The sequence below is a fragment of the Bubalus kerabau genome, chromosome 4, assembly GCF_029407905.1.
Source record: "Bubalus kerabau isolate K-KA32 ecotype Philippines breed swamp buffalo chromosome 4, PCC_UOA_SB_1v2, whole genome shotgun sequence".
NCBI classification, from domain to species: domain Eukaryota; kingdom Metazoa; phylum Chordata; class Mammalia; order Artiodactyla; family Bovidae; genus Bubalus; species Bubalus kerabau.
Genome location: NC_073627.1, coordinates 90,391,644 through 90,418,571, shown reverse-complemented (window position 1 = coordinate 90,418,571; position 26,928 = coordinate 90,391,644). Strand labels below are relative to the sequence as shown.

General features: G+C 44.2%; 1 protein-coding gene across 1 annotated transcript in view; it reads left to right on the top strand.

The window, feature by feature from the left end:
• Positions 1–6,291: 6,291 nt before the first annotated feature.
• Positions 6,292–26,928, top strand: part of ACER2 (alkaline ceramidase 2) — a 28,570-nt gene continuing 7,933 nt past the window's right edge. The window contains exons 1-4 of the mRNA XM_055577951.1: positions 6,292–6,485; positions 16,853–16,967; positions 17,697–17,838; positions 25,290–25,427. Coding sequence (XP_055433926.1) covers positions 6,378–6,485; positions 16,853–16,967; positions 17,697–17,838; positions 25,290–25,427 — 503 coding nt within the window. The 5' untranslated portion in view covers positions 6,292–6,377. The remainder of the gene's footprint in view (positions 6,486–16,852; positions 16,968–17,696; positions 17,839–25,289; positions 25,428–26,928) is intronic.

Genomic DNA, 26,928 nt, shown 5'->3' with positions numbered 1-26,928 from the left:
TACTCTTTTCACATCATCTATCAGTCTTTTAATTCAGTCTCCTGTGACTTTTCCTGCTGGAACTGTATTGAAGTTTCCTGAATGATTATGCTGTCTTGGACCCTCATCCTTTTGCACATATTATTTCTTCTAAAGAACTCCCCATCCTCAGTGCTCTGCCTGGTAAAATACTGTATACCTTGTACATCTTAGTTTGGAGGCTGCCTCCTCTGCTGTGCCTTCTTGGTCTCAGTGCAAACTTGGGCCCCTTTGCATCCACATTCTGTGTCTGAACCTCCATTATAGCAACTCCCATTATAGCAAGTGTATTCTAATGATTTGTGGCTTCTACTAGACTAAGCTCGATGAAGCCAAGAGTGATATTTTCATCTTGTAATTACCGAACACTTACTATAGAGCCTGGCATGAAACAGGTGCTCAAAATTGCTGCTATCCTGTTGCAAGCTATAGTTATTTAACAAAGGAACAGTTTCTCTATCCGGAAAGCAGTGGTCAAAACACATGTTAACAACTTCCGTGCACTTCAGGCATGGGCAAGCCTCAGATTTTCAATTAGAATCAATTTACTTTTATTATACAGCCAGTCCTAACATTGTTTGTGTTTTTCCAGGGCAGATTAGAGAAGAAGAGAGGCCTAGTGACAACCGCAGGACATGCCCTTTGATGACTGTCAGTAAATAATCCAAGAGCACCCACGACAGCAAAGGTAGCCACCTTCTTGGAGTGGTTGCACCAGTGTTTCCCTGGTGAGGTCTTGCTTTCTGCAGCCCTCCCCCATGGCCTTCTGAGCCTAGAGACTGTCTTAGATGAAAAACAAAAACTTGTGACTTTTTTTGTTTCTCTCCTAGCTGGAGAAGGGACCAGACTCTGAGCCCTAGTTTCCTGCTGATGAGCCTGATGAAAGAATGACTTCCTTCACTGGGTTCTTTTTTTCTTCCTCTTTTCCTTGGTAGCAGCAGCAGCTGCAGTTTTGGCTTGGATTTGTTTTTTTTTTTTTTTTTCAGGAAAGCTAAGTATATAGTCCATCTAGTCAAGGCTATGGTTTTTCCAGTGGTCATGTATGGATGTGAGAGTTGGACTGTGAAGAAAGCTGAGCGCTGAAGAATTGATGCTTTTGAACTGTGGTGTTGGAGAAGACTCTTGAGAGTCCCTTGGACTGCAAGGAGATCCAACCCGTCCATCCTAAAGGAGACCATTCCTGGGTGTTCATTGGAAGGACTGATGCTGAGGCTGAAACTCCAATACTTTGGCCACCTCATGCAATGAGTTGACTCATTGGAAAAGACCCTGATGCTAGGAGGGATTGGAGGCAGGAGAAGAAGGGGACGACAGAGGATGAGATGGCTGGATGGCATCACTGACTTGATGGACATGAGTTTGGGTGAACTCCGGGAGTTGGTGATGGACAGGGAGGCCTGGCGTGCTGCGATTCATAGGGTCGAAAAGAGTCGGACACGACTGAGCGACTGAACTGAACTGAAGTATATAGTCCAGAGTGAATTTTTTATCGCTACCATGAGTGCTTTGACTAAAACGGTGATTCTCAAACTTGAATGTGGGTCAAAATCACCTGGAGAGCTTGTTGAGCTGGACGTTCTTGGACTCCATCCTCAGAGTTTCTGATTCAATAGGTCTGGGCTATGGACCTAGAAATTTGCATTTCTAACAAATTCCTAGGTGGTGCTGGTGCTACTGGTCTCATACCATGAGAATCACTGGTCTAAACAACAAGCCTCAATCATGACCAATGATAAAAAACTCTGGCCAAACAGCAAAATGCAGAAAATTTCATCTATGATCATGTACTTTTTGCTTCATTTACAAAAGTGTTTGCCCTTTTTTTTTCCTCCCAGGGCAGACTTTGTTACTTGATGATTTATTTCCACTTGTGGGACCAGCTGAACTGGATATTTATCATCAGATATTTACTTAGACCAAAAATAAATAGTTATAAATTCTGTAAAAATAGATGCTGGCATCCTGATTTCCTTGCAAGGGTGGTTCTCCAAAACCTGCTCTCTCCTAGATCTCTATCACTGACTCTTATTTAAACCAAAAGTACCAGCAGCAAACTTAGCATCAGAATTCAGCTGTGCCCTGTTCTCTGCTGTCACACCCTGTATTCCCTACCTTATTCCCAGTCTCCCCAAGCTCTCTTTACTCCAGATATCAGATTTTGTATTAAACTATTAATGGCAGTTTCTAAGGCAACATTCTATTAATATGTCTGCTTCAAAATCAACTACCTAATGACAGGTCATGGTGTTAAGTGACTAAGGTTATATCCATTGAAAAAATGTTAGCAATGGAGAGCGTGGATGAAAACATCAGAAAAATGTTAAAACACTTCCAAGAAGGCCAACACAGGCATATTTGGAGTAATGTAACTTGCATCCTTCATGCTGGTCACCAATGGCTTTTGGCCTGAGCACTGTCATTCTGTGCAGTTGTAATTAGAAAGAACCCAAGGGGTCAGCTTTGATTTTGAAACAGAACTGTCATCCACAATAAGACTTCCTGTGTAGGAAGAAAATTCCCCATCATTCTCTTAGCAGGACCTGGAGAGAAGAATGAATAATATCCAGCAAATTCCAAATTTCACTGGTACTAAAACATTGTTTTGCATTGTAATATTGCTGAATTTTAGGTACATCTTACAATGAGTGGGATTTTATAATCATGGTCGGCCAGGTGACAGAGGAGATGGTTTGTCACTGCCTGAACACACACAAACTCAGTGGTTTTTTCCTGGTAGGATGACTTGGTGACTGTAATCTCCATGTTTCCGTCAACAAATGGTACAAGGACAATTTGGAAAAGAAACATGCTTCCCGTTGTCTGAAAACCTTCTAATGATACCTTCAGGTAAGATCAAGAATATGCCAGCTTTCAAAGGTGTACATGAGATATTCATGACTAGAAATCACACAGTAGTGAAGTACTGTTAAAATTGCTGCATCACCAGGACTTGGTAATTAAGGACACTGGCAGTTTTGAATCAAAAAATGATTCAGAGGAAGAGAGATTCTGTGTGTGAAGAAACTACAGGAATTCCTTAATGAATTTCTTCTGCTTTTATTTTTCTTTTTATTGTGGGCTCAAGGATGATGTATAATGATATATGTCTAAGTCTAAAAGCTCTCATTCAATAAATATTTCAAACTAAATGATAAAAAATCTTTTACAAATGATTTAATTGGGGATATCTTTCTTTTTAATAGCAGCTCTTAACCTTTTTGATCTGAAGACTCCTATAATACTAAAAAATTAAGGAATATAAAGAATTTTTGTTTAATAATATCTACCAATATTTACCATATTAGAAATTTACAGAGTCTTATTTTTTATTGCAGTGTAGTTGATTTACAGTGTTGTTTAGTTTCAGGTGTATAGCAAAGTTATTCAGATATATATATATATACATACTTTTTCAGATTCTTTTTCCTTATAGATTATTATAAAATATTGAGTTTAGCTCCTTGGGCTATACAGTAGGTCTTTGTTCGTTATTTTTTTTTTTGTATAAAGTAGTGTTTATATCAGAGAAGGCGATGGCACCCCACTCCAGTACTCTTGCCTGGAAAATCCCATGGATGGAGGAGCCTGGTAGGCTGCAGTCCATGGGGTCGCTAAGAGTCGCACACGACTGAGCGACTTCCCTTTCACTTTTCACTTTCATGCATTGGAGAAGGAAATGGCAACCCACTCCAGTGGTCTTGCCTGGACAATCCCAGGGACAGTGGAGCCTGGTGGGCTGCCGTCTATGGGGTCACACAGAGTCGGACACGACTGAAGTGACTTAGCAGCAGCAGTGTTTATATGTTAATCTCAAACTCCTAATTTATCCCTTTCTCCACTTCCCTGTTTGGTAAACATAGGTTTATTTTCTATGTCTGTAAGTCTATTTCTGTTTTGTAAATAAATTTACTTGTATCATTTTTCTTAAATTCCACATGTAAGTGATGTCATGACATTTGTTTGTCCCTATTTGGTTTACTTCACTTACTATGATAATCTCTAGATCTGTCCATGTTGCTACAAATAGGAGTATTTAATTCTTTTTATGGCTGATTAATAGTCCATTGTTCCTGTATATATACCCCACACCTTCTTTAGTCATTCATCTGTCAATGGACATTTAGTTTGCTTCCATGTCTTGCTGCTATGGAAATAGGGCACATGTACCTTTTATAGTTTTCTCTGGATATATGCCGAGGAATGGGATTATTGGGTTAAATGGGTGTTTTATTTTTCAGGACACAGTGGAACTGGCTGTCTAGGAAGAGGACAGGATAGGAGTTGGGACAAAGTTGAACAGAGAAGTGTGGTCTGGCTCCCAGGGGTGAAAGCTGGGTTTCCTGGAGTATAGGAGAGGAGTTGGGGCCTGCAGTTTCTGCCAGTGATGGAGGTCTGGAAAGATAAACAAATGGCTGTGCAGGAACCTGTGGAAGATGGACACTGGGGGCATAAGGCCCTAGAGCCCTAGCCAGGGTCCAAGTGGAGAGTCAAGTCAGAGAGAGGTCAGGCCCTGGGGAGGTGCTGGCCTTCAGGGTACCATGTAGGCTGGAGCAAGGAGAGCCCAGTGACAGTCACTTGACCAGGGCCTCTTCTGCCACTGCTATCTTGAGCTGAATTTCTAGAGCTGCCCAAGGAAGAAGGATGAGAGCCATGACCAACCAAAACAATTTCTCCAGATATTGGTGGGACTAGATTAGCTTTGATGTAGAAACTACATGATCTCAGGTGACCCGGGCCTGCAGAGGCTTGAAGCAGGATTTCCGCTTTTGGCCAGAGATTGAAGTCAGGCCTCGACAGTGAGAGTGCTGAATCCTAGCCACTAGACCACCAGGGGCCAGTGGTCAGTGACAAGGCCCTGGCCTGTCAGCTGTGTAGAAATGAATTTCCATACAGACACAGAAAGAAGCGAAACAAGTAAAGTGTTTTATTAGGAGGAAAAGAGTACACATGTAAGATAGGCACACAGGCAGGTTCAGAGAGTTAGAGAGAGAGTCGTATCCTCGCAGTAGCTTGAATCACTTTTATGGGGCATTTCTTTTGGGTTTCCTTTAGCCAGTCATCTTGCTTTGCCAGGTTCAGTGTCTGTATTTGGTGTATCTCAGGGTTCTCCCATGTGTGTGCATGCATCTCTTGGCCAAGATGTATTCTAGCAAAGAAGACCATGGGTATCAACATCACTTACTATGGGGTGGCACCCCCTCCCTTTTTTTTACCTCCAGGGAACCTTTCTGAGCAGGTCTAGTCAGAAAGGTCCTCTTGACTTTTCGAATGAGGGAATCCCCTCTGGGAGCACGAAGTGACACATGAAAACTCTTCAACAAGTGCCTGGTACATGCTGCTGCTGCTACTGCTAAGTCACTTCAGTTGTGTCCTACTCTGGGTGACCCTATGGACAGCAGCCCACCAGGCTCTTCCATCCACGGGATTGTCTAGGCAAGAATACTGGAGTGGGTTGCCATTTCCTTCTCCAGCCTGGTACATAGTAAGTGCAATATATGCGTCATCATCTCTTGTACCTGGGGTGTTCTGGAGGTGCCATACCTATCACACTGCATCCTTTGGGGGTTCGGATAGCTGAAGTTTGACCCGATGGGTAATAGAAGACTTTATTCTAGCATTGGAGTCCAAGGGGCGGAGGGCAGGAAAGTATTCAAAATTGCAGCAGCACTCCAACAGGGTTTGGGTGGCAGAGGCTGCGTGGGAGAGTCCTTGGTCCCCCACTCCAGTCCCCAAGGTCTTCCTGCCCCAGCCCACCGCACCAAGCAATCCCTTACTGACTTCGGAGGGACTGAGGGCTTTTCTCCGCCGTGAGAGTGGGTGTCCCACGTATCACACAGGCAAGTCTGAGCAAACTTCCCCAAGATTCCGTAGGGGTCCGGTCCCCCTGGGTTTCCTCCTTAATTTTAAGTTTTGCCAGGGCGAGTTCTGTCACAACTCGCTTAACAAGGGTAGGGGGCGCCTGCAAGTCTGAGCCGGAAGGTGGGCGGGGGCAGGCCTGTTAAAGCCTTTGCCACCTGCTGGGAACAGGCGTATTTAGAAGCGGGTGCAGGGGGCCGATCCCGCCTCCCCTCGTGCCCCCGTCCCCCGCACATCCCGCCTCTGGGGTGGGCGTGGCCGGCCCTGGGTCCCGCAGGCTGCCCCAGGGGGCGGAGCCTAGGGAGGGGTCCGAGAGCCAGTCACGTCCTACAGGACAGAGCGGAGCCCCGAGAGGCCGGCCCAGGAGGCGCCACATCCGGCGGCTGTCCCGTGGTACATAAAGCCGCGGCCGCCGCTGCCACCACCACCACCGTTGGTTTCCAGCAGCAGCTCTGGCCTCCTCTCGGCTGCCGGAGCCTCTGCTCCAATGCCCCAGAGTGGTCATGAGCGCCCCGCACTGGTGGGACCAGCTGCGGGCTGGCAGCTCGGAGGTGGACTGGTGTGAGGACAACTACACCATCGTGCCTGCCATCGCCGAGTTCTACAACACGGTGCGGGGCACGGGAGCGGGGATGGCACGGGCTGGCGGGAGGGGGCTGTCCCCCAGCGCAGCCGCCGCACCTGGAGCCCGGACCCTGGTCGACGCGTGTATCTGGGGCGTTTTCGCTCCGCGGCCAGAGTCGACCCACGCCCCCTCCCCTGCGCGCCTTCCAGTTCTCCATCTGTCCTCTTCTCCAGTCTCTGTCCCTGACATCTGGGCCATCCTCCTTCTCTGGTCATTTCTTTCTGATGGCTCTATTGTCCTGTTTGGTCCCCACCCGTCCCGGAGCTGGTGCTCCGTGTCAGCCCATTCTTCCAGTTTGGGTCAGTTGGGAGCGGTCCTCCCTTAGGATCTCTGTGGTGTGACGCACTTGGGTTGCATTGTGCGGTTTTTACCCCGAGTACCTGCTCTAGGAGTCAGGGAAAAGGGGTGACCTCCAGGCAGGTCTGTGGGGCGGGGGCCACTCCGAAGGTTGGCTCTGCCTGCCACGTACATCAATAATAGGTCGAGTTACCTGGGGCCAGAATTAATCGAGTTAATTACTACGAGTTCTTGCCTTGAGTACTGAGCCTCACACTAGCCCCTAGATCAGTTTCCCTAGGCCTGTGCTCTGTGCAGTTACTAAGCCAGAGAAGTGAAAGGGAAATTTGGCAGTGATCTGTGTGTGTGTGTGTGTGTGTGTGTGTGTATGTATGTATGCTTTCTGGACTTGCCTGGGTCTGTAGCTGTGGTCAAGAGGAAACTGTCCCATTGCGAATCTTGTGTGCTTTTAGTTTTTTGTGGGAGGGAAAACCTGCAGTTGTGTGTGTGTGTGCTCAGTTGTGTCTGACTTTCTGTGACCAACATGGACTGTAGCTCGCCAGGTTCCTCTGTCCATGGAATTTTCCCGGCAAGAACACTGGAGTGGGTCATTTCCTTGACTCAGGAATTGAAACCGTGTCTCTTGCGTCTCCTACACTGGCAGACGGATTCTTTACCACTGTGCCACCTGGGAAGCCCAAGCCTGCAGTTGGGAAGGAAATGTCTATTCTTTTTGCTAAGTCCAAATATGGTTCCAAATGTGAGACTTCGTGTGGCCATTTCTGCAGCTTATCTTTTCACTGCTGTAATGTGGAAAACAGCAACTCCTGGTATGTGAGTCACTGTGAATTTTGACTTTCTTCCTTAGGATTTTCCCCTTTGATTTGCTGGAGAGAATGTCCTGGGCTTGAGTCAATGCTTATTGCCTGGAGGGATCTCCATGAGCTTGTCCCCATCCTTCTATTCTCTGTTGAGGAAACTGACTCTGGAGAGGGGAGTGGCCCTGTGGTCATTTCTGGCAGAGCTGGGACCATGATCCAGAGCCTGCACTCTCCCTCCCTTCAGTGCTGAATTCCTGGGCTGCCCTCCCAGCAAACATTCCTTTTTTTTTTTTTTTTTTTTAATGACTGGGTTAATTCTGCAAGGAAACCTGGTCCTCTGCTGCCCCTAGAAGCTGTGACACATGCAGTCATCAGAGGTGGCCACCCTCCACCTGTTGTGCAACCTGTTTCAGAGCGTGCAGTCAGGTGTGGACAGTTGCCCACAGAGGATGGACTGGGGCAGGGCTGGGTGCTTTCAAAGGCAGTAAGTCAGTTTTTCCATTTGTAAGTGGAGAGTACTGCTGAGGATTTCACCAAAGTTAGAGAAGAAATGACAGCCTGGGGACAGATTCTCACATACCCAGCAAGGTAATTATCTGTGGTGTCTGAGACCAGTAGAGTCAGGTCTACTTATTTGGCCAAAAAAGTTAGTGTATAGCTGCTTTCAGTCAGCCCCAGGGTGCTGGATGAGGAGGAGAGCTTATTTTTGTCTTTACTTTTAATCTGGTCTCATTGGAGCTGTTACGCAGTGAGTGCTAAAGTCTTTTTTAGAAATGAGCTGTTGATCTTCAGCAGCAGCATCTGTGGCTGATTAGCTCTGTTGGTCCCCCTGACAAACCTTGTTCTTTGGCATACTTGTAAACCACGGAATTTGCTTTAGCAAAGTGCGAATACTGAGGGTCTCAGAGAAGTCGGCCATCAGACTTTGTAGAGTGTAGATCCAAAGAATTTAGCAAAAAGCATTTCCTTCTCTCCTTCCCGTGTCTTAGTTATCTTCTGATCCTTGTCACAGAACAAACCCATGCTTATCTTACTCCTGTATTAGGGAAGACAGTGAGCTACTTGGTGATAAAGTGAAAGTGAAGTCGCTCAGTCGTGTTCTACTCTTTGGGACCCCATGGACTGTAGCCTACCAGGCTCCTCCATCCATGGGATTTTCCAGGCAAGAGTACTGGAGTGGGGCGCCATTTCCTTCATCTCATTAAATTCTCAGAGTAAGGCAGCAGGCCTAATTATCTATTTTACAATAAAATAATAATCATTACTGATTGAGAAAAAATCGAAGATGTAAAGTCAGGAGGACTCAGAGGGGGGATTTAGAACCTTCTTAATGGAACTTGGTGGTCAGCTGTCACTCCTGCAACTGCGGTCACTCCTGGCTACCACTAGTTGTTTGCTGTTGAAGCTCCCCAGGGTCCTTTACAGTCACCCTCAGCAGTGGGTGCTATTTATTACATCCATTTGATACAGGAGAAAACTGAGGCCTAGATAGATTTTGAAATTTGCAAAGGTCAAGAAAATGGCAGATCTAGAGTTAGAACTTGGATGGTCCATTTGACCCTACTAAGATAACTGCTCTTGAAGATGCAAATACCATTATAGCTACTTTAAATTTATTTAGCACAGTATAGGTATTTATTATTTAGTCATTCTTTAACTTAAAACTCCTGCATTGGGACCAATTTGATCTTTCGGCTAGTCATGGTGGTGGATATGGGACAAAAAGTTTTGGGACTTTTTTTTTGGCTGAACCTTGCAGCATGTGGGATCTTAGTTCCCAGACCAAGGATTGACGGAACTTAGGCCCCTGCAATGGAAGTGCAGTTTTAACTACTGGATCGCCAGGGAAGTTGTTTAAAGTAGTTTTTTGCCATTGTTGTTTATTATAAAAGTAACAACATGATCATGGTTAAAAAAATATGCAAGTTATAAAGTGAAAAATACCCTTTCTTATATATCTTTTCAGACATTTTCAAAGCATGTAAAAAACATGTATTTGTGTAAACATAGAAAATACATGTGCAACATGTATATACACAGTGTTAGTCACTCAGTTGTGTCTGACTCTCTACGATCCCATGGACTGCAGCCTGCCAGGTTTCTCTGTCCATGGAATTCTCCAGGCAAGGATACTGGAGTGGGTGGCCATTTCCTTCTCCAGGGGGTCTGCCTGACCCAGGGATCAAACCTAGGTCTCCTGCACTGCAGGCCAGTTTCTTTACTGCCTGAGCCACCAGGGAGGCCTGTGTATATACAAACCACAACCAAGTTTTTTCCAGCCCAGTTGAGATCACACTACAGAAATTCTTCTACACCTTGGTTTTTTCACTTGATTTGTCTTGCAGATAATCCCATATTGGATTGTATAGAATTATTTTCTTCTTTGCAGTGTCTATATAGTATTCCCTTTAATGGATTGACCAGTCAATTTATTATTGATGGACATTTAGGGCAGTTCCTGTTTATTGTTTTTATTTTGGTTTCTGAACAGTTAGGCAATGAATGTCCTCAAATAGGCATCTGGATATACTTCTCCAGGTACTAGTCCTAGATAGGAAATTGGTGTGTCGAGGGCAATATTTACTTTAAAGACTAGTGATTATTGTTTAATGGTCCACCAGAGAAAGTACTCTGATCTGTGTTCTTACTGGCAGTGTTTGGGAGTATAGAGCATTTGGCTTTTGGTACCCACATATCTCCATTGCCTTAAGTCTTGTCATCATCCTTTGCGTCAGCCAAGCCCAAATATCTCTTCCAAGAACATATCATGCCCTTCCACAGCCTTTTGCCTGTGCATATTTTGTACTCTTTCTTCTAAATACAAGTTTTATTGAATTAAGTTCCTTTTTACGTTTTAAGGCCTGGTCACAGTCAGAGAAAGATCCACGACCTAGCAGCTTTGGAGGAAAGTGGGGTTTGTGTTTTAATCACTTAGCTTGGCCTTTGGGAATTCTGTTGGGACCCAGGGGGACAGAAGGAAATGAACTGGTGCTGAAAAAAAGTCTTGAAGAAAAATACATGCCTAAAATCAGCCCATGGTCTGTCACCTCCCCTACTCAGCTCTGCCCCCATCATCAAGATAAATGGAGTTCCCTTTATATGCCAAAGCCACAGACCACTCTCTGTAGGGCAGGATTATCTATCAGTCAATCTGTCAGTCTCTCTATCCATCTAGCCATCCACTTGCTGGGCAACTGTGTGCCTATCACAGAGACCAGACCCGCAAATAGTCACCTGGGTGGTGAGGACCACAGTAGAGGTATATATACCCAAGTGGCTGAGGTGTTGTTTTTGGGATTTCCTTGTAGCTCAGCTGGTAAAGAATCTGCCTGCAATGCAGGAGACCCCAGTTCGAACTGTTGTCAGTCCTCTGCTTGGGTGGTATACTGTGGGAGGTGGGTAGATTTTGCAGGAAGGCCTCTGAGCTGGGTGACCAACTTGTTCTGGTTTGCCTGAGATTTTCCTATTTCTAAAACTGAAAGTCCCATATCCTGGGAAGCACTCTTCAGCGCCAGGCATGCTAGGACAGTTGGTCATCTCAGAGGCAGGAAGGGGGCCTGCTGTAATGGAATGGATCATTAGAAACCTGCATTCGATTAAGATACATAGTCTCCTCAGCCAGGGTAATGTCTGTTAGCTATTTATGTACTTGTTGCTCAGAAGAATTTACAGCCTGTTGCTTTGTCAGTGTTTGCCCTCTGTCTGGGAAAATGCACAATCGCATGCGTCAGGATGAGATTGCACTGTGTTCCTGAGATTATTTTGGTGCAATGTCACAGAATGAGGAACTCTCTAAGGAAATAATAAATTTTTAAATTGTGGTTTCCTTTTAATTAAAACAAAATCTGTTAGGCAGGCACTAACAAACCAATTCTCCAAAGGACAGTCCAACAATGGGCTTTAAAAAATACCCCTTGGCTGAACTATTCAACTTCAGTGAGTTACATAACTTTGAGGGGAAGTTTCGTTTTCTCAGTAGACATGGAGCCATTGAATCTTTTTAACCACAACTCATTTGCTTTCCCACATTTCTTTCGGAGTTCCTTCCTCTTTTTGTCTTGGGGAGCATCTCCCTCTAATTTGGGCTTTTCCTTTTCGTAGATTGATGTCTTTTTTCTTTTAATTTTTCCTGTGCAACATGCCGGATCTTAGTTCCCTGACCAGGATGGAACCTATGTCCCCTGCAAGGGAAGGGTGAAGTCTTAACCACTGGACTGCCAAGGAAGTCCCCATAGATTATGTCTTAAAAAGGCACAGTGGAGGCCAGCAAGTATTGGTAGATGGGTTGTACAGAAGCAATACTGAGATTTCAGGGTTATTTGGAACTATCTGTTAAATAGTGTTTCTAAATTGAACTTGCTGATATGGGCATTAAAAATACTTGAGCTATCATAATTTCACTGGAGGTGTATTTAACTGCCTCATGTTTTTGCGAACCGTGTGTAAATTTAAAAGTCATTATTGTGCACACTGCTAGTGCTAACATAGATTGACAGCTATGGCCGTCACGGGGCATAGCTTTTAAGGGACAGCTTGGCCATAGATGGTTGTACATGGCTGAAGCAAAGGAGACTGAGAGGACTTGAGGCAATAAACATACACAGTCGGCTTTCCATGTCCGTAGTTCTGTATCTGTGGATTCAACCCAGTGTGGATTGAAAATATTTGGAAAAAAAAATTCCAGAGAGTTCCAGAAAGCAAAACTTTAATTGCTGTATGCATGTGTGTTAGTTGCTCAGGCACGTCCAACTCTTTTCGATCCTATGAACCTCAGCCCACCAGGCTCCCCTGTCCATGGAATTCTCCAGGCAAGAATACTGGAGTGGGTTGCCATTCCCTTCTCCGGGGGATCTTCCCGACCCAGGGATCGAACCCAGGTCTCCTGCATTGCAGGAAGATGCTTTACTGTCTGAGCCACCAGGGAAGCTTGAATTGCTGTATACCTGCAACTATTTACATCGCATTTACATTGTATTAGGTATTATAAGTAATCTAGAGATGATTTGAAGCAGGAGTTCCCAACCCTGGGCTGCAGACTAGTATGTATTAGGAACTGGGCAGCAGAAGGTGAGCAGTGGGCAAGTAAGTGAAGCTACATCTGTACTTACAGCGCTACCCACTGGTGTGCTTGAGTCATCCCGAACCACCCCTCCCCCATCTGTGGAAAAATTGTTTTCCCATTGTAAAGTGTAAATTTATACTTGACAATCAGTGTAAAGTATTCAGGAGGATGTGTGTATGTTATATGCATACTGCATATATAATGCTATTTTATATAAGAGATTTGAGCATCCAACAAAATCTGGTATCCAGGGGACTCCTGAAACCAATCCCCCATGGATATAGAGGGATGACTGTATTGGGGTGAAAAGCTGTGTTATATTCCCCAGAGCTGTTAGGTGGGGCTATACATCAGTGCGCTTCCCACCATTAGTGGAATGGCTCAATGAAGTGTTGCCTTCTGCAGTACCCTCAGCAGCTGTGACAGATCTCTGTGACTTAAGATGAAAAGGTTAGCAGGGCGTATTGTGGAATGAGAAAAGGAAGTTGCCAAAATATAATGTTGCAATATGTGATATATATGATATATATATTCACATAAATGCAAAGAAGTTGAGGATTATGAATCTGAGAAGAGTGGGTATCTCCAGGGAGGAGGATAGCAAGGCAGACTTTAGCTTTGTAATGTATTCTTTTTCTTACACGGAGAACATACTTTTGTACATGAGAGGAGAAAGATACCTATAGTATCACAATCCCATTTTTCTCCTCCTTCCCCTTTCACCTTTAATTCCTTCTACCTCTGTGTTTAACAAAACAGAGAGTAATGTTTCAGTTCAGTTCAGTCGCTCAGTTGTGTCCAACTCTATGTGACCCCATGACTTGCAGCACGCCAGGCCTCCCTGTCCATCACCAACTCCTGGAGTTCACCCAAACTCACGTCCATCGAGTCGGTGATGCCATCCAGCCATCTCATCCTCTGTCATCCCCTTCTCCTCCTGCCCCCAATCCCTCCCAGCATCAGGGTCTTTTCCAATGAATCAACTCTTCGCATGAGGTGGCCAAAGTATCAGAGTTTCAGCTTTAGCATCAGTCCTTCCAAAGAACACCCAGGGCTGATCTCCTTTAGAATGGACTGGTTGGATCTCCTTGCAGTCCAAGGGACTCTCAAGAGTCTCCTCCAACACCACAATTCAAAAGCATCAATTCTTTGGCACTCAGCTTTCTTCACAGTCCAACTCTCACATCCATACAAGACCACTGGAAAAACCATAGCCTTGACTAGACGGACCTTTGTTGGCAAAGTAAATCACCTAAAGGTCATAGGTACACAATGTGTGATGCAATTCAGAATTTTCAGATGCTAATTGAAGCATGAAGCCAAGGTGATCAGAATGTGGTTGGATGGATAGAAGGTGAAAAAAGTCAGCTTTGGGCAGTGGAAAGAGTGGTTGGATGCTGGCCCCACCTCTGTGGGTGACTGCCTCTCTGAACTTGGCTAGCCTGGGAGCCTTTCCAGGCCATTACTTTAACATCCCCTTATAAAACATTTAACATCTTTCATGTGCATACGTAGCTCAATTGTGTCCGATGGTTAAGGTCTCTCATTTTAACTCTTAAAGATCTGAGTTTTTTTCTTTCTTTCTTTCTTTTTTTTTTTTTAAAGATCTTGGGTTCTTTAAATAACTCCATGGGAAGTTAAAGGCTGTGATATTACATAGAGCCTTGTCCTGAATCCCTCCTTATCTGCTTTTTAGTTAATAAATGAGAGTTGGCTATATTCCAAAGTGTGGACACTGCATACTTCCTGGGACTGCTGTGGTCATTTATCCAGACTCTCACCCAGGGTTGCCAGTAGCTCCAAGGGGAAAAGGAGAAAAAGGCCCCCATCAGAATGGGCCAACTAGAGCAAGGCACCCCCTTCTCCAGAAGGATGCAGCCCCATGAGGGATTTGTCTTGAACTTTAACCAAAGGGAGCAGCCTCGTTCCTATCCCACCCCGACAAAAGATCTTGTTCTTTATCTCTCTCCACTCTATACTTCTCCCCTTTCTAAAGACTGTCATTCCCATCCCCTCTTGTTCCCAGATGGTGACAGAGGCGTCCATTGGTTACTGATGTTGCCAGTGTCCACCCGCACTGCACCTCCAGTTCTGGGGTTTGCCAATGCATTTTGTTTAGCTGTGCCTCAGTGTGACTTCCCAGGTCTGGAAAAGCCCTTCTACCCTGGCTCCTTTCATTGAGTTTGGGCACCCACCCGCTTGGTTCCCTTGAGACCCACTTTGTGTTGTCTAATATGGGTGACCAGTCTTTCCTTTCGAAAGCCCCCATGCTCTTGGCTTTCCAGACTTCATCTACTCCATCTTCTATCTCTGAAAGGTTTTAGTCTTTTTTGACCCCTCTCTCACCCCTTCCTCACTGGTGTTGTGCATTTAGACCCAGCTGTTGTTTAAACATTCTGCGCATCTCCTCTTCCCTGCATGCCCAGTCCTTCCCGAGGAGCTCCTTACTCCTCAATTAGAGGTGAAACTTTAAAAGAAGCTGACTATCCCTAACACTTCATACCTTCTGGGATGGCCTTATTAAACAAACAAAGCAAATAAAAACCTCAGAAAATAACAAGTGTTGGCAAGGATGTGGAAAAATTTGGACCCTTGGACCTTGCTGGTAGCAGTGTAAAATGGTTCAGACTTTGTGGAGAATTGTCTTGTGGTTTGTAAGTTAAGCACACAATTACCACATGATCCAGCAATGTTAGCTTGGGGGGATATAACTCAGAGAATGGAAAACAAATACTGAAAACCTTGGACATGAATATTCATAGCAGCATTGTTCACTGTTAAGGATACTGTAAGGACATTGGATAAACAAAATGTGGTATCCATACAATGAAATATTACTCATAAAAAGAAAGTATTGCTACCTGCTACAATGCAGGTGAACCTCCAAAGCAGTATGCTGAGTGAAAGAAGTCAGACACAAAAGGTCACTTATTGCATGATTACACTTTGATGAAATATCCAGAATAAGTAAATTTGTGGAGACAGAAAACAGATTAGTGGTTGCCAGGGACTGGGGAAAGGGAGGAGGGGAAGTGACGGCTTCATATATATGAGGTTTCTTTTTGGAGTGATGGAAACATTTCAGAACTGGATAGAGGTGATGATTGCATATTACACTTGCATTAACTGCTGCTGAACTATACACTCCTAAAATGGTTAATTTTGTTATGTGAATTTTACCTCAGTTTAAAAAAATCTAGGGGAAAAAAAGAATTGGCTATGACTCCCCCTAGTTAAAAAAAGATAGACAAAAAGAAATTAAAAAAAAATTAGAGGTGAGATTCTAGAGTTAGGTTGTCCAGTCTGGTTTTTTAAAAAAGCCAGGTGACCTATGAAGAGATAATAGACTCAAATCCAGTCTGAAAGATAAAATGATGCCATTTTAAAGCTACAAATTTGATCTTTACCTAAAAGTAGGTTTGGCTTAGGGTGAGAAAACGGACAAGGGGTAAATGAGGAAGGCACTCCCTGCCTTCACGTGGGCCCAGGACCTGGCTGGCAGAAAATTATGGGGGGCTAGAACAAGTCTGGTCCTTCTCATTCTTCATGAAACTATTCTCTTAAAGTTTTTTACCATTATTTAGTGCAGGCCTTATCTTTAAAAATGATTATTCAGGTAAATTAGGATGCTTCATAATTGGGCAGAAAAAGAGTCGTTGATTCTTCACATCAAGGGAGGACTCTGGGCAGTTTCAGATGGCAGTGTGTGTGTGTGTGTGTGTGTGTGTGTGTGTGTGTACATACATGCTCAGTTGTGTCTGACTCTTGGTGACCCCACAGACTATGACCTGCCAGGTTCCTCTGTCCATGGGATTTCCCAGGCAAGGATATTGGAGTGGGTTGCCATGCCTTTCTCCAGAGCACCTTCCCGATCCAGGGATCAAACCCAAGTCTCTTACATCTCTTACGCTGGCAGACATTGGCAGGCAGGTTCTTTACCACTAGCGCCACCTGGGAAGCCCCAGTCTTTTCATAGCTGCGCCTACGATCACAGAGGCAGGAAGTATCCCCCTAAAATGGTTACTAAAGAACTTGTAAGTTTCCCTAGTTGTGAATTTTTTTTTTTCTTGTTAAAAAAAGATGTGTGGCCGCATTCATCTCCATTTACAAAGGACATACTGGGAACAAGCTGCTTTACGTTTTGCCCTTTTACTTAATATTCATCTTCTCGTTTTTCATCCCCCCCGCCCCCAGATCAGCAACGTCTTGTTTTTCATCTTACCGCCCATCTGCATGTGCTTGTTCCGGCAGTATGCAATGTGCTTCAACAGTGGCATCTACTTAATATGGACTCTCTTGGTTGTAGTGGGTAAGTGGATTCGTTTGTGAGCATGGGCTGAAAGGGAGGAAGTGCAGCTCCACACACTCCCTGACCCCTTTGTAAACCAAAGTCACTCTGACGTCCTAACAAACTTTTATGTTGTTTCCTGGACTCCAGAAGGAGGACTCTTTTGAATATGGGCTTGATGGCAAGGTTGACTGTAATTATCACTTAATGGCATGGAGAGTTCATTTATATAATAGTCACTGGTGCTATGCCAGTGCACTTTTATGTGAACTTCTGAGGAAAGTCTTGTGAAACAATTGTATTCGAATGAAACCGTGGTTTCTAAAGGACTAAAATTAAAAAAAAACAACAACAAATTCTAGATGTTTGATCCTTGGTAATTCTGGGAAATATTTGTATAATTTTTATTTCCTTCCACAGGCAGATTAGGAATTCATAACTGTGAGAGAATGTTGACTTTTGGTTGTGTGTTCCCAGGAAGGCTCAGTGGATGAAGACACAGTGAACTTGTGCAGTTATTAAAGTTCTGATATGCTGGTGTTTGGGCCCTGCTTCACATCCTCTTTCTAGACGTGAAGTCTGTAAGCCTAGATGGTGTAGGTTTCTTCCTTCAACTTCTTTTCTCAGAGAGAGCGTGTGATTTGGTCATTTCGGTAGTCGTTTATGAAAAGGCTGTCCTTAATCGGTGTGTTGAATTTGTGAGTCTGTTCTTCTCTGTGACCTTTTTTTATTGGCTGTAATTGATTCTAGGAATTGGATCCGTCTACTTCCATGCAACCCTTAGTTTCCTGGGTCAGATGCTAGATGAACTTGCAATCCTTTGGGTCCTGATGTGTGCTTTGGCCATGTGGTTCCCCAGAAGGTATCTACCGAAGATCTTTCGCAATGACAGGTAAGCTTGTACTAAATCTTTGCATTTATTATGCAGTACCCCATATGACAATGTATATATTAACAAATATCACACGCTACTGAGTCTAACCTAGTGATGAGCTTTATCATATATTTAATATCCACTGATTACACTGTCAGAGAAAAAATTCCACCAGATAAAAGAGGTAATTTTAGTATACTCAGGGAAAGAATGTATCTAATGTTCATTAGGAACACAAACTCAAATATCTCGCTTATTGGTACTGGCAAAATTAGAAGGTGCAGTGGGGGAGAAAAGACTGAATGGTTGTTCAGAGACCTTTGATTTCCTGCTAGAACATCTTCTTGGGTGCGACCCAGATCCACTACTTTTATATATTTACAGTAGAATGCACACTGAGGAATTGGTTCCTGGAGCTACTGAATATTACCGTAGATACTGTAGTATTCAAATTGTGTCCGTTTGCTTCTGATGAGAGTTACACGCCAACACACACACATATACATACACATTCAAGCCGAAAACCCAGAATTTTAGGAAGAGATGCCTTTTAATATCCATTGTGTTATGCTTATATGGTTATTTATCCAGTAAATAGTTTATGGACACTTACAATGAACTTTTCTAGGTGCTAGAATTTAACAGTAAACAAAACGGCAAGGTCTCCACCCTAAGTGACTTATATTGAAGTTGGAGAGATTATGAATCAATAAATAAATAATATAATGTTAGGGTGTGAAAGTGCTATGGTGAAAAATGAAGCCAGTAAGGGGGTCATGGTGACTTGGAGTGCTGACTTAGAGTTTGGTCAGGGAAGGTCCTTTCTGAGGCACTCTTGTTAATATCTGAAGTAACAGAAGACATCAACATCATAAAGATGAGAAATGCTCCTAGAAACATATGACCTATACATTTCTCTGTACACACTGTTTTGTTAACATATATACAGATAAATGGGCTTCCCAGTTGGTGCTAGTGGTAAAGAATCCGCCTGCCATCGTTGGCAGGAGACACAGAAGATTCAGGTTTGATCTCTGGGTCAGGAAGATCACTTGGAGGAGGAAATGGTAACCCACTCCAGTTTCCTTGCCTGGAGAATACCATGGACAGAGGGGGCTGGTGGGCTACAGTCCACGGGGTTGCAAAGAGTCGGACATGACTGAGCATGCATGCACGCTATATGGATAAATAATCTAAAAATATGGATTCAATCAAGTAAGCTGTGTGTTCCCATGGAGGAGCTATACTGGAAAAATAAAAGAGTTCAGTGTCGTTTTCCTGGTACCCTGAGTGGGACTAGGAGTAATGCAGCCATTAGAGATGCAGGCTGTTTTCTATGGATGGAGGTGGAGGAACATCCGTGAAACATGCTGGCTTCAAAAAGCACATTGCAGAACTGTGTGTGTGACACCCTCATTTTAGAATGAATGAAGCCTCTTGACTGTATGTCTTCAGATATGCACAAACGTGTCTGGAGGGTAAGGAGCTGCTACCATTGGGCTATTCTTAGGAATGGGAGTGGAGAGAGAACTTTCACTTTTACCTTTAATCTGTACTGTTTTACAATTTTTTTTTACAAACTGCATGTATTAATTTTTAATCCTAAAAAATATATTATTAAATGAGGTAGAAAGAAAACACACTTTATTCATTCATTCATTCATTGGCTGCACTGTGTGTCTTGCCCCGACCAGGGATTGAACCTGGGACCCGGCAGTGAAAGTGCTGGGTCCTATCCACCGGAGCATTAGGACACTCCCAAGAAAACATACTTTAAATGGATTAGCTGTACAATCTTCATCCTGGGCAGCAGGATTTCAATTAAATAGTATTATCTTTAAACACCAGTGAGCAAAAAGAAGTATCTTCAAGTGGAAAGGAAGCTGTTCCTGGTCTTAGATGAAATATGGTCTCCCTGGTGCAGAAACCTTCTCCCGAATGCAGGACGTGTACTTTAGAAATCAGAGATAGCCTAGGCCAACCTGCTGCGTTTGAGTTGTGTTTCTTGTTTCCTTGTTCAGCTTCAGGAGAGATTGAGGGGATCAGAAAGCTGCCGGAGGAGGGGGAACGTGGAGGTGGATGCTGCTCAGCAGGGGCACGAGGTGGCTTGACCAGCAGGGATGTTTTGCCTCCGCCTGAGTAACACACCCCTGACCTTTTGGCTTTTCCTGTTGTTTCCAAAGATGCCCACCAGTTACTTACTTCCATGCTTTCCGGGAGCATGCTTTCATTGTATTGAGAGCTAAGGAACCACTTTGTTCTTAGATCTGAGTGTACAAGCCCTGGGATCAGCGTGAGAAGCTGACAAATTGGGAATAAGGGTTTTGTTGTTTCTGGTGCTCTGGAGACCTGGGTTTGAAATTCCACTGGACATTGTTTAATGTGTTCTTAATAGAGAATCTTGTTCTTTTCTTGTTTCTTGGTGGGAGCAAGAGAGAAGAAAATGGGGCAACGCTGTGGTAACAGAAGCTTACCAACTTTAGTAATGAAACACACTGTGAGGCAGGGCGGTCTGCACTGGGGACCTTTCCACGCCCTCACGCAGCTGCCTCTCTCAGGGGAAGCTGTGGACCCCCTGTCTTCAGTTTAGGGAGAGTCCGTGGAGGCACTGAGAACCCTCTGTGTCTATATCCCTGGCTTTGCAGACCACCTGGGTTTGATTCCTAGATTCCCTGTTTTAAAAAAAACAAACGTATAACTTGTTTTGACTCTTGAGGTTTCTGTTCGCTCATCTGTAGAACTGGCTGACTAATAGTGTTCACCACAGGATTCTTGTTAGATGATCCTGCAAAGCAGTTCATAGAGCACTAAGAACACGGTGAGCACTCAGTCAGCTTTCATTCTTAACAACGGCACATGGAGATTGCTGCCCAGTATTTGAGGTGTGCATGCTAGTTGAAGGATAAAAATGAACATTGATCATTTTCATGAGCAAAGGAAGAAAAGGTTACTGTTATAGGAGAGGTAACTCACTGTAAATAAGGATTTCAGCTGTGTCTGTGGACTTTCATTTTGCCAGTGGTGTGGACGGCAAGAAGGCAAGAAGGCCAGACTGTTTAGCGTGGACTTCACCTCGTGATGTGGGAACAGGCAGCATCTCTGGCGTGGAATGGCATGCCAGACCAGAGATCTCAGGGCAACACCAGGAATTCTGCAGGCTGAGGATTGAGTGGTTAGCTGCCTGAACTTGTATGATAGTAACCATTTCTCTCTCCCCAACCATCCCACCTTTTTTTTTTTTTCTTTTTCTCGTCTAGACTTTGCTGGAATATTTCTAAGAACCTCTAAGGGGACTTCTTTGGTGGTCCAATGGTTAAGACTCCACACTCCCAATGCAAGGGGCACAGGTTCAATCCCTGGTTAGGGAACTAGATCCCACGTGCTACATGGTGTGACCAAAAAAAAAAAAAAAAAAAATTAAAAAAACTTAGTAGTGGTTCCAGTGTGAAATTTCTGGAGAAGAGAGGGGATTGTGTGTTGGCTAAGTGACTTTGGATCAGACAGATCTAGATTTGAGTAACAATCCACTTTTTCTTCTGCACTCTGGTACCTCATTTTGCTCACCTATAAAGAAGAGATAGTAAAAGTATGTAACTCAGGGGTTAGAAACATATGTAAAAATCATATAAAGTATATAGCATAGTGTCTGTTACAGAGTAAACACTCACTAAGTGCTAGCAGTAATTATGAATGGCTAATACAGATAAGTGTTTTGAAGATAAAAAATATGCAGAACAGCAGGGAAATGTAAATAGGAATTGTTGTTGTCTAGTCACCAAGTCATGTCTGACTCTTTGCAACCCCATGGACTGCAGCATGGCAGTCCTCCCTGTCCTTCACCATCTCCAGGAGTTTGCCCAAGTTCACGTCCATTGAATTGGTGATGCCATCCAACCATCTCATCCTCTGTTACCCTCTCCTCCTGCCCTCAGTCTTTTCCAGCATCAGGGTCTTTTCCAATGAGTTGATGCTTCGCATCAGGTGGCCAAAGTATTGGAGCTTCAGCTTCAGCTGAATAGGAATAGGAAAAGTAAATGGGAATAATTGGTGGGATTTTCTAAAAAGGGCTGTCTTTCATCTTGCCTAGAATGTCTGAGGAATTGTTGGGATATGCACTCAGCTGTTGCTGGTTATTAATAATTTGACATTTCTGTTTTTTTTTCTAGTTTGACATTTCTGTTTTGAGAAAAAAGCAAACTGTTGTAGGCTAATTGTATCCATTTTCTAAAGAATTTATCCTGCTGTGGTCCTTATGATGTTTTGTCCACAAAATCTAGCGGTAGTCCTCACCTTACAATCCAGTTTATTTTTTGAATCCTGAATAGCAGGGATGCAGGCTAGGATCTGCTTGTCCTGCTCTCTCTGCTGGGTGACTTGAGCTCATCTCAGACTCTCTGGGCCATATCAACTCCGTACTTAGGAAATGACAGGGTTGGACCTTCCAGGACCAAATGCTGGAATCCTGTGAACATCAGAGGCTTGTTCTAAACAGGTTATGTTTTAGTTATTGTTTAGTTGCCAAATTGTGTCCAACTCTTTTGTGATTCCCATAGACTGTAGCCCTCCAGACTTCTCTGTCCAAGGGATTTCCCAGGTGAGAATACTGGAGTAGGTTGCCATTTCCTTCTCCAGAGGATCTTCCTGACCCAGGAATCGAACCCATGTCTCTTACACAGAAGGTGGATTCTTTACAGCTGAGCCACCAGGGAAGCCCATTTTAGCCTTAAAGGGGAGTTTAAAGCAGTGAATCTTGTCCAGGGATGTATCTGTCCCATGCCAGCCATCTGGGGAGTTTGTGGACATGTTTTTGGTGGTCACAGTAATGGAAAGTTTTATCATCCATAAATTCCATTTCACTTCGGAAGAGTAAAATGGGCATTACCAAATGTTTGATATGAAAAAAGGGGCTAAAGGGCCTGACAGGGTTAAAAACCATCTCTTTAAAGGCAAGCTAATGATAACAATAGTAACAGCTTTATTATAATAATATGATGATGATGGTATTGGGTTGCTGGATTTGGGTTTGGGGAATACAGGAAGAAGGTGTGCTAAGGGTTTGCCAACTTTTTGTTCAGTTTGAGCTGATCATGGGTTGCAAAGTTGAAAACAGGACCAGAGGCAACAGTTGGGGATGTTTAGAGAACACCGTGTGGGGCCCCTCACCTCCTGGGTTTTCCCAGCTCTCTCTGTCCTCAGGGCCTCTGGTGACTCTGTTGGCTTCTGCTAGTTGCAGAACCATGCATTCACACAGTGTCTTGGTTGGCTGAGCCGCCTTGCAGAAGCACATTCCTCCACACCCTCTGGGCAGCGGTAGGGAGGTGTCTGCCCATGTTCCTCTTAGAGAAAGCATGTTTCATCAAGCTCACTGCCTTTGAAATCTTTGGCAAGACTACAGAGAGCCTTTTTGATTGCAGCATCGGCTCAGTCGACTTTTCCCCGAGTATGACATTTTCAACAATAATATTATTTAAAATAACATTTATTCTCAAATCATGGTCATGAAAACAGAAATAATGGATTTTATTAGCACACACCATTGTATCAGGCACTGTGTTGAGTGCCTTAATGCTTATAAGAACACTGCAGGGCAGGTGTCTTGATTTTCATACGGAAAACCTGAGGCTTGGGGAGTTTTAGTGACTTGCCAAAAATCCCATGGGCTGCTAAGGGATGGAGGCAGAATGTGAATGTACAGGGGTCTCAGTGGACACGTGTGCCCTGACTCACTCTGTTCTGTGTCTGGGTCCTAAACCTTCGGACACAGGGAGGTGGTACAGTTTGAAAGTATCTGAATATGTGTTTGCTGTGGTTGTTGTTTAGTCGCTCAGTTGAGTCTGACTCTTTGTGACCCCATGGGCTGTAGCCCTCCAGGCTCCTTAATCCATGGGATTTCCCAGGCAAGAATACCCGAGTGGGTGCCATTTCCTTCACCAGGGGATCTTCCTGACCCAGGAATCAAACCCACTCTCCTGCCTTGCAGGCAGATTCTTTACCAGTGAGCCACCAGGGAAGCTCATAATTATGTGTTTATCTAATCTAAATGACCAAAAAGCCTTGACATATCATGGAACCTCAAATCCAGTGATAGAGTTACTGGGGGTTCCCCAGGGGCCAGGCGCACGGTGGGGACCTGGGGCTGTGTGAAGCTACTGTACTCAGACCAAGCTGCAGACTTCTCTAGTAGCTGAAGGATGCCGGGGCCAAGGCCGGGAGAAAAACACAATTCTCCTGAGGATTTGCTGCCTGGATCCTTTCCCATGTACATACATTTTCCCGCTGGTCAAAGTTCAGGGCTACAATTCCTGTTCATTCCAGTCAGAAAGTTGGCAGCTTGATCAATGATTTCCTGAGCCTTGATGATAAATGGTTTTCCTCTTTACGAGATACGCTTGTATTTTGAACGTTTCTGTGCACTTTGGTTTCTATCTAATGGAATTTCATTCAAATTAGTTTCCTAATGGTGACGCTTTCCAGGGCTCCTGGCCAAAGTAAATGGTGCTAATGAGGAATAACAGAAACTTCAGGAAAGTCATGTGCCCCTAAGTTTCAGTCAGGGATATGGGCCTTTGAGATCCTCTAGTCTAGACCAGATAGGAAATTTATAGATAAGAAAGCAGAGTCCCAGGGAGAAGGAAAGCAATGTGTCCAGGGTCACGTCGCCACTTGTAGCTCTTTCCACTGAAAGCACCTTCACTGAAGGGCTGTTGTCAGTTATTTTTGATTCCAAAGGATGGTATCAGTTATTTCTCTAACATTTCTCATGTCTGAAACTTAACACAAAATTCCAGTGCATAAGAGACTGTAGATTGTCAGTCAATACAGATGCCAGGATTTTAGACTTGTGTGCTAGACACATGGGCCATTTTTTTTTCCTTTTAATCTAGGATGCTTTATGGTTTGTAAATGATCTGTTTTTCTTATACATGTTCATCTTGTAGAAGAGGGGTGGGCAGACTACATCTTTGGCCACATGGGTGACTTGCGTGTTTTTTGCAGATTAAGTGTTACTGTTGCAGAGTCATGCCCATTTGCTTACTTATTGTCTACAGTGGCAGGGTTGAGTAGCTGTGGCAGAGAACCTATGACCTGCAAAACCTAAAATATTCACTCTCTGACCCTTTGCAGTAAGAATTTGCCCAAACATACTGTAAGACACCTGGGGGGGAAAAAATACAGAAAAGTACTGCTAAAAATAATCAAGTATTCACATCTTATCCTTAAAGGCTCAGGTTGATTATAATTTAACCGTTTTCATAGCTAACTATTTTGAAAATTTCTGATTGTTTCCTAAGGATGAATTCCTAGAAAAACTGAGCCAGTGTGGGAGAATGGTTTGCAGGCTCCTGGTACTTTGTGTGAAATGTCTTTTGGGCTTGCCCTCCCAGCATCAGTGCCTGTACTCTGCTAACATCCAGCAAACAAACACGACCCCCTTTGCTAATGGATTTGGTTTGCTTACACCCTTATAGGGGCAGGTTCAAGGTGGTGGTCTGTGTCCTGTCTGCAGTTACAACGTGCCTGGCGTTTGTCAAGCCCGCCATCAACAACATCTCTCTGATGACCCTGGGGGTTCCCTGCATGGCGCTACTCATTGCTGAGCTCAGGAGGTGGGTAGCAGTCTTCCTCCCTGGCCCTCAGGCTGTCCTTGGGATAGGAACAAACCAGCTCTTGGTTCTTTTACTGCCTTTGAAGAGGAGTTACTCCTCACAAAGAGTCGTCCCTGACTTGTGGATTAGGATCAAGTTGGATGGTTTGGTTCAAAATATTAATCTCGTTTTTAGAAAGGAGGGAGGAGTATAAGCAATATATTCTAATGATCCAAAAACTAGCTTACGAGGAACATCTCAGGACCTGGTGAGTGCCTAGACCAAGCTGCCTGGAGTCAACTCTGCAGAAAGGAGGATGTTGTTGTTTAGTCACTAAGTCAGCCCCAAGGACCATAGCCCGCCCTGCTTCTCTGTCCATGGAATTTCCCCGACAAGAATACTGGAGTGCGTTGCCATTTCCTTCTCCAGGGGCATCTTCCTAATTCAGTGATCGAACCCATGTTTCCTGCTTTGGCAGGTGGATTCGTTACCACTGAGCGACCAGGGAAGCCCAAAAAGGAGACTGGATGTGTTCATATGACAAGAGTAAGAAGAAAAGCAAAGTCCTAAAGAGACTATTGTGTTTATACACAGAAGGAAAAAGAAATGAATGAATGTATACAAAGCAGCATTGCTACTTTCCCTGAGGCTTAGTTTCTTTCTTACAACCTATCAAGTAAAGCCTTTTACTCTTCGCATAAACATTTTCTTGTGTCAAGTTGTATGTGCAGAGTTCAGGTTGATACCCAGACACATTATTGGATTGGCCAAAAAGTTCGTTTGGGTTCTTCTGAAAAGTAGTTTAGCTCTTGTGTGTGTTTATGACTGTCTTATTCAGCCCCAACTAAAACACATCTAAATCACTACCCATATTGTAATACTCTTTGAAAATGCTTTTTCTCTGTACCACTTTTAGAAATCCACTCTAATTCATGGTTTATTGTCACGGACGCAGATGGTCTTAATTGAAATCTTGTATTTATCCCCCTTTGTGAGAGTTTCTCTGTGTAGGGTATAATCAGCTTTCTCTCACTCTTTGTTTTGAGTGGAGACATGTATATGTTTTCTACCATTGCTTTGCCTCTGGGGGTTGTTTTGATTATCAGCAATACCAGGCAAGGTCAGAGGTGGTTGGTGAAGGGCGATATAAACTTGCTGGCCGGCAGTGGAAGGACTGTCCTGTCTTGTCTTACTGGCTTTGAGTACCCTTCATGGACCTGGGAAGGAAGAGACCCATTTCAGAATACTGCTGCTGCTGCTGCTAAGTGGCTTCAGTCGTGTCCAACTCTGTGCGACCCCATAGACGGCAGCCCACCAGGCTCCCCCGTCCCTGGGATTCTCCAGGCAAGAACACTGGAGTGGGTTGCCATTTCCTTCTCCAATGCATGAAAGTGAAAAGTGAAAGTGAAGTCGCTCAGTCATGCCCGACTCTTAGCGACCCCATGGACTGCAGCCTACCAGGCTCCTCCATCCATGGGATTTTCCAGGCAAGAGTACTGGAGTGGGTTGCCATTGCCTTCTC